This window comes from Sinocyclocheilus grahami, unplaced genomic scaffold (assembly GCF_001515645.1).
Source record: "Sinocyclocheilus grahami isolate Dianchi unplaced genomic scaffold, SAMN03320097.WGS_v1.1 scaffold211.1, whole genome shotgun sequence".
Classification (NCBI taxonomy): domain Eukaryota; kingdom Metazoa; phylum Chordata; class Actinopteri; order Cypriniformes; family Cyprinidae; genus Sinocyclocheilus; species Sinocyclocheilus grahami.
This window is the reverse complement of record NW_015505390.1, coordinates 1,408,223-1,419,654: the sequence shown is the minus strand read 5'-3', so window position 1 is coordinate 1,419,654 and position 11,432 is coordinate 1,408,223. Positions and strand designations below refer to the sequence as shown.

Sequence of the window (11,432 nt, the reverse complement as noted above, 5' to 3'; positions counted from 1 at the left end):
AATAATATATTACCTTATTTATTACTTATATTAGCACTTCATCATTAACATATCATTCATATACGCTTATCCTCAAACATACCCGGGGTATGTCACATAACCTGCTTTTTGGAATACCCCCCTGATGTGCTTGGTTTAGGTTTAAAAAAAAATAAAAATCACAAAAAGAGAGAATTCATATTGCTTGGCAATTTATGATTAGATACATCTTTTAACTGGATTAATGAATTTGCTCTTGGTCGACAAAGAGATAGTCCCAACCCAAACTCATGCCAGTGGTTGAGCCAATGTTGTTGCATCAGACTGATTGAGGCACTAAAACAACAACAACATGCTGATAGTACCAGACCCAAAGTGTTTACACTTCACAGGCAAACCAACCTTCGGAAGTCTTACTTTTAGCCTCTGAATATTAAGATGGAATGATCAAATGTTTTTAACATCCCAAAAAATTACTTAACCTTTAAATTGTCCTGTTTTATCTCACCATTTCCTTCAAAGTATGTATATATATAACTGACCCAAAAGTACCTAAAAAATTGTACAACAATAGCTTTTACTGTTTTGCAAAGCTATATGTGTGAAGACCCAGAAGACCACTCACCATTCCAGATGCAATGCTTTTTGCAAAACTAACTCTCTGTTCCCATGGGAATGAGTCCTGTATGAACAGGGAGACAGAGACAGAGAGAGAGAGAGAGATGAATTGCTGGCCTAGTTTATAACCACAGTATAATACATCCCAGTGTGACAGCACGCTATGCTGTCCGTGAATTAGAGAGGAAATCGTTACATAACGGCAGCCACTTATTACAGACAGAAATTACAGACACACTTTTATAGAAAACATTATAGCGCAATAGAGAGACACAATGTAAGACTGAACGAGAGAGGTATATCATCCGTTATCTTTAGGTTTGGTGTTGAAACCCATATTTTGAAGCAAACCCACTGCGTAATCTGGAAAACATTCTCACTAGAATCCCTCACCTGGAAACACTTCATACCTCCTTTATCTCTCATCCACTGCAATCACACAACAGCATTTTCTTCCTCTCATTTTACAGACTGTTTGTATTTTCCAGTCCCTATTCCCTGTCTTTCTCCCTTCCTCCTTATAAAGTTCATCTCAGGTGAATGGAGACAGTGACAAAGACTAAACCACTAACAGATGATATACAGCCCTTCCTAGAAGCAAGAGGAAAGGAAAAAGGGGGTTTTAAAATCAGGACGCACCGTGTCTCGGATAAAATCCTTTAGAGTGCCTCCCTCAATGAACTCGGTTATCAGATTAAGCCTCTTGTCCTTGTACAAAACCCCAATGAACTTCAAAACATGTGGGTGATCAAGATTTCTCATCACTTTTACCTGGAAAAGAGAGACGGAGAGAGAGAGTGAGGAAAAAAAATATGAATTGCTAAGATTCTTAAAATGATAAATCTAAGACTAAAGGCCCAATCCCAATTCTATTTTATACCCCTTCCCTGTCCCCTACCCCTTCCCCTTTGTCCCTTGAAACAGTGTGTCAAGGGGTAGGGGTGAAAATATTCCCCTAAGAATTGGGACACCACTACTATACGTCACACGTCATCATACGTCGTCTGTACACACACATATACTGGTGTGCTGCTGGTGTGTGCATTAGAGCCTTTAATTACCGTTCTATATTAATGCGCTGCTTACTGACATACACACACTAGATATCACGCAGCTCACACATCCAGGAGCAAAGAAACTTGGCAACGCTGCCCCACGACTTTTATTAATAACAGTTTAAATACTGAATTGCTACATTATATTTTCCAGCAACGAAAGGATAAAATCGCTGTTTTTGAAGTAAACGCACCCTAAAAAGAGAAACGCACAGACGCGCATACACACAACTTTCATCTCTCTGTCTCTCGCTCTCGAATTGGCAATATTTGAGGAAAGGGTTTAGCGATTTATAATTATTGGGGGTACTAGCCCTCAATGAACTTCAAAACGTGTGGGTGATCAAGACTTCTCATCACTTTTACCTGGAAAAGAGAGACGGAGAGAGAGAGTGAGGAAAAAAAATATGAATTGCTAAGATTCTTAAAATGATAAATCTAAGACTAAGGCCCAATCCCAATTCTATTTTATACCCCTTCCCTGTCCCCTACCCCTTCCCCTTTGTCCCTTGAAACAGTGTGTCAATGTGGGTGATCAAGATTTCTCATCACTTTTACCTGGAAAAGAGAGACGGAGAGAGAGAGTGAGGAAAAAAAATATGAATTGCTAAGATTCTTAAAATGATAAATCTAAGACTAAAGGCCCAATCCCAATTCTATTTTATACCCCTTCCCTGTCCCCTACCCCTTCCCCTTTGTCCCTTGAAACAGTGTGTCAAGGGGTAGGGGTGAAAATATTCCCCTAAGAATTGGGACACCACTACTATACGTCACACGTCGTCTAGCTCCTACAGTACACACACATATACTGGTGTGCTGCTGGTGTGTGCATTAGAGCCTTTAATTACCGTTCTATATTAATGCGCTGCTTACTGACATACACACACTAGATATCACGCAGCTCACACATCCAGGAGCAAAGAAACTTGGCAACGCTGCCCCACGACTTTTATTAATAACAGTTTAAATACTGAATTGCTACATTATATTTTCCAGCAACGAAAGGATAAAATCGCTGTTTTTGAAGTAAACGCACCCTAAAAAGAGAAACGCACAGACGCGCATACACACAACTTTCATCTCTCTGTCTCTCGCTCTCGAATTGGCAATATTTGAGGAAAGGGTTTAGCGATTTATAATTATTGGGGGTACTAGCCCTCCTCAATGTCTACGGTGGTTATCGCCCTGATCAGACATGAAAATATGTTGTGGCACTATCGTGCAGTCTGTAATGATATGACGTTAGCAAACTTTAGCGATTTTTTGCAAACATTTCTGTGACGAGTGGGGGCGGGGCCGAGAGCCATGGGAACGGCGCGAGGCCGGTGGAGTAATTGATAATGAGCGACACCTGCACCACTCACCGGTCTCGAGTCCCACGGAGGAGCTCCGGAAGGATAAAAGGAGGAGTTACGACAGTGAAAGACGAGAGAGGACCAGGCCTGGATTTTATTTTGTGTTTTGTTTCGGCAGTCGTCCGCGAGGGGCTGCTGCTTTACTTTCATTTTGTGATTGTTCATTTTATTAAAGTCTTGAACGTTCGCCGGTTCCCGCCTCCTCCTTACCGAACTACGAACGTTGTTACATTGGTGCCGAAACCCGGGAGGAAGGAGGGACACGCTGTCAGAGAGCCCTCGCTGCTGAGGGGGGTCGCGGTGCTGAGGAGATCGGGCAGCAGGAACAAGCGGAAAGACCGCCGGTGGCTGCCCGAGGCGGTGGTGCTGGAACTATGGAAGAAGGAGGCGGGAACCGGCGAACGTTTGGGGAAAGGGGAAGGGCTAAGGGGTAGAATTAGGATTGGGCCTATGTCTCTTTTCCTCTGAAAACAATCACAAATGCTACAGCAACACTGTATCCCAGCACCGGATATGGAGAAATGAAGGAAAAATTACATGGTAATCAGATGGACGAATGAATGATACTTGTGGGGAAAGAAGGGGATCTTCATACCTCCTTAAGGAATGTTTTCTGTGTCTCTTCATCACAGCGGATCAGCTCCTTCATGACCATCACCTCACCTGTGGCTTTATGGGTCACCTACAAAAAAAATAAAAATAAATCACACAGTATTAGGTTTGGAAGATAAATTATTTCCAGTTCTTCTAAAATACTGAAACCAAATAGTTTTAATGAACTTCATCTGCATTCTTCTGCCAACTGTGAATGGAACTACTATGACACTACTGAACTTATTCCAAGTCAAAAGAAATGCTTTAGCTAAGTTGTTCAATAATAGAATCAAGAAACCACAATTCATAACTGTGGAATCAGAATTCCTTATGATTCCTTTTCAAAAGGAAATTCAGGCCTGTCTTCCAGCACTGAACTTAGCTTCAATGCAGTGAACCAGCTCTTCTAGACAACACTAAGGAACCAGTGAGCAGTTCTAGACACGGCAATACACAGAAAATGAGGAAAGGTTGAATGTATGCACACCTTGATGGCCTGTCCAAAGAAGCCTTTTCCTAGGATTTCTCCATGGATGAGGTCACAGGGACGGAAGATACGGTGGGAGCAGCTGGAAGTAGAACGTAGGGATTCAGAGCGCCCGATATCTCGAGTTAGAATCGGAGGGTCCTTAGGAGATGAAGAGACTGGAGACTTGCAGGTGCTATTGCTACGTCTACAACACACAAGATAAAAGTATTTGTACAAACCCAAATAGCAATTGGAAAAAGATAAATAATGTATGTGTAATGTATTTATTTGCACCATCTCTGTATATCCACATCCACTTGGAATCAAAAAATGTAAATGAACCTACACAAGCCCCGTGATGACACCTGATTAGATGACATAAGTTACCTGAGGGACCTCCTTTTTAACGTCCCATTGCCCACTGAGTCACTTCGTTCGATCTCAGCATCCGCTGATGAGGACAAACGCATACGAGAAGCCGCGGGGACACCCAGTTGATTGCGGGAGCCCAGGCGGAGTCGGTCCAGACGCTGTCTGACTGGATCATATTCCATCAACAGCTGCAGTGTCTGACTGGTCCGATGGATCAGGTCCTCCACCTGGAACGACCAATTCAAATTCAGAAGGTCATATACACTGTGGTTATTTTGATAAGGGTCACAACAACAATAAAAGCAAGAGGACAGCATTAAGTCATAAAACTTCAGTATTGTGCATTAGTGCCATTTACATAACATAGATTTTTCCTTCCAGTCAAAGCTGGTGCCACACAAAAGATACAAAAGGTGCAAAAGATAAATTCTCAAAGCCAACACTGAAATTAAGATTATGTAATACACAGGAACAGTGGAATACGCTGGATATTCAATATTTTCAGGTCGATAAATCTGGACGTGCAGCAATGAAGACTGCTTTCTGTAATTGTAATTGTGATTATGTTCATTTCAGGACTTTAGGATTTTCCATTTTTAGGATTACAGGACTTCAGGCTGCTTATTACATCGGCCAGATGGCTGCTAAATCCAAGTCAATCCAAAAACCTCCCAGTATGTGATTAAATTAAGGCACAAATCCATGACAACAGAAGTAAAGCAGTGGAATTCAGACGTTAAGGAGAAATGGTGGGAAAATGAAATCACATTTACAAATGCATGATGAGAATGCATTTACATAGGAGTTGACGAGTCACTTTAGTCCAATTTATTAATAACAGTTTAAATACTGAATTGCTACATTATATTTTCCAGCAACGAAAGGATAAAATCGCTGTTTTTGAAGTAAACGCACCCTAAAAAGAGAAACGCACAGACGCGCATACACACAACTTTCATCTCTCTGTCTCTCGCTCTCGAATTGGCAATATTTGAGGAAAGGGTTTAGCGATTTATAATTATTGGGGGTACTAGCCCTCCTCAATGTCTACGGTGGTTATCGCCCTGATCAGACATGAAAATATGTTGTGGCACTATCGTGCAGTCTGTAATGATATGACGTTAGCAAACTTTAGCGATTTTTTGCAAACATTTCTGTGACGAGTGGGGGCGGGGCCGAGAGCCATGGGAACGGCGCGAGGCCGGTGGAGTAATTGATAATGAGCGACACCTGCACCACTCACCGGTCTCGAGTCCCACGGAGGAGCTCCGGAAGGATAAAAGGAGGAGTTACGACAGTGAAAGACGAGAGAGGACCAGGCCTGGATTTTATTTTGTGTTTTGTTTCGGCAGTCGTCCGCGAGGGGCTGCTGCTTTACTTTCATTTTGTGTTTGTTCATTTTATTAAAGTCTTGAACGTTCGCCGGTTCCCGCCTCCTCCTTACCGAACTACGAACGTTGTTACATTGGTGCCGAAACCCGGGAGGAAGGAGGGACACGCTGTCAGAGAGCCCTCGCTGCTGAGGGGGGTCGCGGTGCTGAGGAGATCGGGCAGCAGGAACAAGCGGAAATACCGCCGGTGGCTGCCCGAGGCGGTGGTGCTGGAACTATGGAAGAAGGAGGCGGGAACCGGCGAACGTTTGGGGAAAGGGGAAGGGCTAAGGGGTAGAATTAGGATTGGGCCTATGTCTCTTTTCCTCTGAAAACAATCACAAATGCTACAGCAACACTGTATCCCAGCACCGGATATGGAGAAATGAAGGAAAAATTACATGGTAATCAGATGGACGAATGAATGATACTTGTGGGGAAAGAAGGGGATCTTCATACCTCCTTAAGGAATGTTTTCTGTGTCTCTTCATCACAGCGGATCAGCTCCTTCATGACCATCACCTCACCTGTGGCTTTATGGGTCACCTACAAAAAAAATAAAAATAAATCACACAGTATTAGGTTTGGAAGATAAATTATTTCCAGTTCTTCTAAAATACTGAAACCAAATAGTTTTAATGAACTTCATCTGCATTCTTCTGCCAACTGTGAATGGAACTACTATGACACTACTGAACTTATTCCAAGTCAAAAGAAATGCTTTAGCTAAGTTGTTCAATAATAGAATCAAGAAACCACAATTCATAACTGTGGAATCAGAATTCCTTATGATTCCTTTTCAAAAGGAAATTCAGGCCTGTCTTCCAGCACTGAACTTAGCTTCAATGCAGTGAACCAGCTCTTCTAGACAACACTAAGGAACCAGTGAGCAGTTCTAGACACGGCAATACACAGAAAATGAGGAAAGGTTGAATGTATGCACACCTTGATGGCCTGTCCAAAGAAGCCTTTTCCTAGGATTTCTCCATGGATGAGGTCACAGGGACGGAAGATACGGTGGGAGCAGCTGGAAGTAGAACGTAGGGATTCAGAGCGCCCGATATCTCGAGTTAGAATCGGAGGGTCCTTAGGAGATGAAGAGACTGGAGACTTGCAGGTGCTATTGCTACGTCTACAACACACAAGATAAAAGTATTTGTACAAACCCAAATAGCAATTGGAAAAAGATAAATAATGTATGTGTAATGTATTTATTTGCACCATCTCTGTATATCCACATCCACTTGGAATCAAAAAATGTAAATGAACCTACACAAGCCCCGTGATGACACCTGATTAGATGACATAAGTTACCTGAGGGACCTCCTTTTTAACGTCCCATTGCCCACTGAGTCACTTCGTTCGATCTCAGCATCCGCTGATGAGGACAAACGCATACGAGAAGCCGCGGGGACACCCAGTTGATTGCGGGAGCCCAGGCGGAGTCGGTCCAGACGCTGTCTGACTGGATCATATTCCATCAACAGCTGCAGTGTCTGACTGGTCCGATGGATCAGGTCCTCCACCTGGAACGACCAATTCAAATTCAGAAGGTCATATACACTGTGGTTATTTTGATAAGGGTCACAACAACAATAAAAGCAAGAGGACAGCATTAAGTCATAAAACTTCAGTATTGTGCATTAGTGCCGTTTACATAACATAGATTTTTCCTTCCAGTCAAAGCTGGTGCCACACAAAAGATACAAAAGGTGCAAAAGATAAATTCTCAAAGCCAACACTGAAATTAAGATTATGTAATACACAGGAACAGTGGACATTCCAGGTCTGGACATGCAGTAATGAAGACATCTAACAGCTTTCTGTAATTGTGATTATGTTCATTTCAGGACTTTAGGATTTTCCATTTTTAGGATTACAGGACTTCAGGCTGCTTATTACATCGGCCAGATGGCTGCCAAATCCAAGTCAATCCAAAAACCTCCCAGTATGTGATTAAATTAAGGCACAAATCCATGACAACAGAAGTAAAGCAGTGGAATTCAGACGTTAAGGAGAAATGGTGGGAAAATGAAATCACATTTACAAATGCATGATGAGAATGCATTTACATAGGAGTTGACGAGTCACTTTAGTCCAAGAGTCTACATACACATACCTCCCAACATAGGTATGCATTACAAAGTTAAACTCTTGCATGACTACTTGCATTTTATTCTTAAGAAAACTAAATACTGCTTCTGCAACATCAACAAACATATCCTGTGCTTTGACAAAACAGATGCATGCCAATGAAGTTAGAATGAAGCTCCAAGTGTCACATGGATTATGATTTTTAAAAAAACACACATCAAAGCCATATAACAAACACACCCTGTTTCTAGAGAGTTGTGTAAATTGAGTGCATGACCAGGTTAAAGTAAGTACCATAGTATGAAAGGAGTGTCACTGTGCTGGGACAAGCTATAGTATGAGTTTATATTCCAAATGCTTACCATGCTGTATTGTCACATTGCTTCGACAAGTTAACGTTGGCACGATTTCACCTCACCTCAAAGCTAATATCAAGAATGGTAGTGGTAAAAAATGCAAAGTACCTCCTCCTCCATCAGAGCTGACACCGGGAGTCCATTGATCTCCAGGATTCGGTCCCCAACATGGATGGCGTTCCGAACCTCTGGACTAATATGCATCCCTCTGACCCTATAAGGATAAGATTTTGGGAGATTCCCATCATGAAAAGACAGGTTAAGAATGATGAGATGAATCTCATAGCTTTTTGTTATGGTTTCACATCTGAAAAACACAAAAAGAAAGTGGCAGTTTGTGCCCTCAGTCCAACATACGCAGTCGTATCACCACAGTTATGCAACACATTCCATCTGTCTCTGGCACTGGGTGTGGCGACATTGTGGTGAATCTTCGAGGTGATAAATAACTTAAGCAAGTCTCTATTATTCCAAATGCTTCTCAGCATATTCAGCTTTATCTGACTGCTTGCTTAACGAGGACAAAGATCTCAAGCAAAAGTAATTGGGAGATGCATCAAGTGTTTTACGTGTTAATTCCGCATGTCTTTACTTACTCTTTGACCTGAACACTGGCTGTGGCACCGGTGCAGTCTCTAATCACAGTGACAGAGAAACCCCTTTTACCATTGGTGGCAGCAGGCATGGACACCAGAGTCACTGTGTGAGGGAGCAGGTCTGTTGGAGAGTCAGCCAAACCACGCTTCTCCAGCATTGGCGTCAGGACCTCCTGCTTGTAGCATTTACCACTGTGTGAGAGAGAAGTTGAAAAGCCTCACTGGAGCTCGAAAACTTTAGAACCTGAACTTTCAGGACAAGACCTGACAAGAGCAAGTCACTTCTAGACATGTTATGAAACACTCAGATGTGTGTCAACCTGCCTGCGCTTTACTGAAAACAACAAATGAAGATGAACAACAGACAAAATAAATAACATTTTTAAAAAGAATTAGGAGATTAGGAGGTTATGGTTAAATATACAAGCATTAAATATCACTGCTTACCTGAACTCGAATATACATTTAAGTTCCCACAGACTGAATTTAACGTGTAAAGGCTACTTATGGGCTGTTTGCAGTTAATACATTCAATTCAATTCAAGTTTATTAGTATAGCGCTTTTCACGATACAAATCGTTGCAAAGCAACTTTACAGAAAATTAAGTTTCTACAATATTTAGTAGTAGCTTATCAGTGGTGACCGTCAGTTAATGTACATATGGCAGAAATGTAAAGAAAAATCAATTAAAGACGTAATAGCAATTATTATATGATGCGATCAAACTCAATCAAATCAAAAGCATTACATGTGATGTTTCCTCAGTAAAATTTGGAACTAATGGACCTTATTCATGAAACATGAATAGAACAAATGTGTGTTCATAAAACCATTATCTTGTAAATTGGTACTTTAAAATAAATGGGTCAATTTATTGAAGAATTAATTGATTAAATTATAAAAGCAATGAAAAAAGCCAGATGTGCATAAAATGTGTTTCCTTGCAAAGAAAAAAAAAACGTGTTGGACAAGAAATTAATAGATTTTGTACAGTTTAGCTTTCAAAAACAGCTTTGCTTCTCTGCAGTGTCATCCTATTAAACAACACAAAAAAAATACCAGAGATCATAGCTGAAAGGATACTGAAGATAGTTAATTAAAATAAAAAGTCAGTGAGGCTACAATTGAAACTGGTAGATATTTAAATTTTTTTGTGAATTGTCAGGAGACCAGGACACACCTCATTAAACCGGGACGCCTGGTCACCCTAGCTAAGATATGTAAAGTCAACACAGAGGAATCATCACTGCAGTTTGGAGCTACTGCGTGTAAAGTTTCCACACCAGTACAGTCTACAATAAATACATGTACAGTTTGGAGGTTAAATGTGTAAAGTTACTCACCAGTAGAGTTTGGTACGTTCCACTAAGGCATAGGTATCCTGATCCTCAATCACCACCCTGCAGCTTAAACACACAAAGCATTCGGGATGGTATTTATAGTCTCCTGCCACCTGAAACACATGAATGCCCAGTGCACATCAGAACACTGCCATACTGTCTTATGATTTCACTCTAAAAGCCCACAATGGAAAAGATAATCCTCAGTACCAGCAACACCAGCCATGACAGTGGTCCAGATACACTCTTTCTGGGATATTCCTGTATGCTGCATGTATGCAGATTGCTCTCTCTGCCAAGCCCAGGCATGGTGGATCATGCCTTCATTGTGCTTCAGCTGCTTTGTGTTGGTGCACTGTCTTCGTTCAGTCTGCGTTCTTTAACAGTGACGTGAGCGTGTCCTGTCTTTTTCTGTAACACCTGCAAGTGTCTGAGCCTGTCTGTTATCAGAAGTGACATAAGGCTGCCAGCCCCTTCCCCCATAGCCGTGATCCCATGCCCTTAGACAACACATAATTTCTGTCAATCTCTGTTTAACCCCTCTTACCTCTAATGTAGGCTCTTGCTTTGACCTCTCTCCCATAAATCTTAAAAAATATAAATTTACAAAAAAAGTTTGTTAAAGTTTATTCTTTTTGTTTGCCCCTTTTTACTTTTATTCTCTGATGTTTCACCCTGAAAAATGTATAAACCGGAAAAGACCTTCAAATATGCAACCACACATAACATTTTAATCTGAAAAATTCAGAAAAATCAGAGTTCAGAACATGTAGACAGGCAATTAGAGGATTTTATGCCTACTTGGTTTTGGTCTTGGTCATTCCAGCATAAAATGCAAATGCATCTCACCATTGCAAATGACTTAATACCATAACACTCAATAATAAAAACATTCATAGAATGAAAAAAAAAAATATATATATATATATATATATATAAATAAATATATATATATATATATATATATAAATAAATATATATATATATATATATATATTTTATGCATTATACTGCATATAAAATAACAACTGACTGTCCGGTAACCAGCAAAGCTGAAAGAGTATGGGAGTGACGTAATACATTTTTAAATGTCTACATTTACAGTACACCAAGTCTACATTTACAGTGCTTTGCTCAAGGGCAGTTAGTTGAACAGCTTGACACTTGGTTCGACCTGTGAGTAAGCATGGTGTTCTTTTTTGTGCATACACAAATCATAAATGTCATACTTGT

At 40.9% G+C, this 11,432-nt stretch overlaps 1 protein-coding gene across 1 annotated transcript; it reads right to left on the bottom strand.

Annotated features, from left to right (window-relative positions):
• Nucleotides 1-262: 262 nt before the first annotated feature.
• Nucleotides 263-10,923, bottom strand: LOC107595948 (LIM domain kinase 2-like). Its single transcript, XM_016286549.1, has 9 exons — nucleotides 10,410-10,923; nucleotides 10,203-10,312; nucleotides 8,859-9,050; nucleotides 8,371-8,476; nucleotides 7,127-7,338; nucleotides 6,758-6,944; nucleotides 6,272-6,358; nucleotides 1,237-1,368; nucleotides 263-661 (listed from the first exon to the last, which is right to left on the bottom strand). The coding sequence occupies exons 1-9, from the start codon at nucleotides 10,506-10,508 to the stop codon at nucleotides 557-559; spliced, it is 1,230 nt and encodes a 409-aa protein (XP_016142035.1). The 5' UTR covers nucleotides 10,509-10,923; the 3' UTR covers nucleotides 263-556.
• Nucleotides 10,924-11,432: the final 509 nt, after the last annotated feature.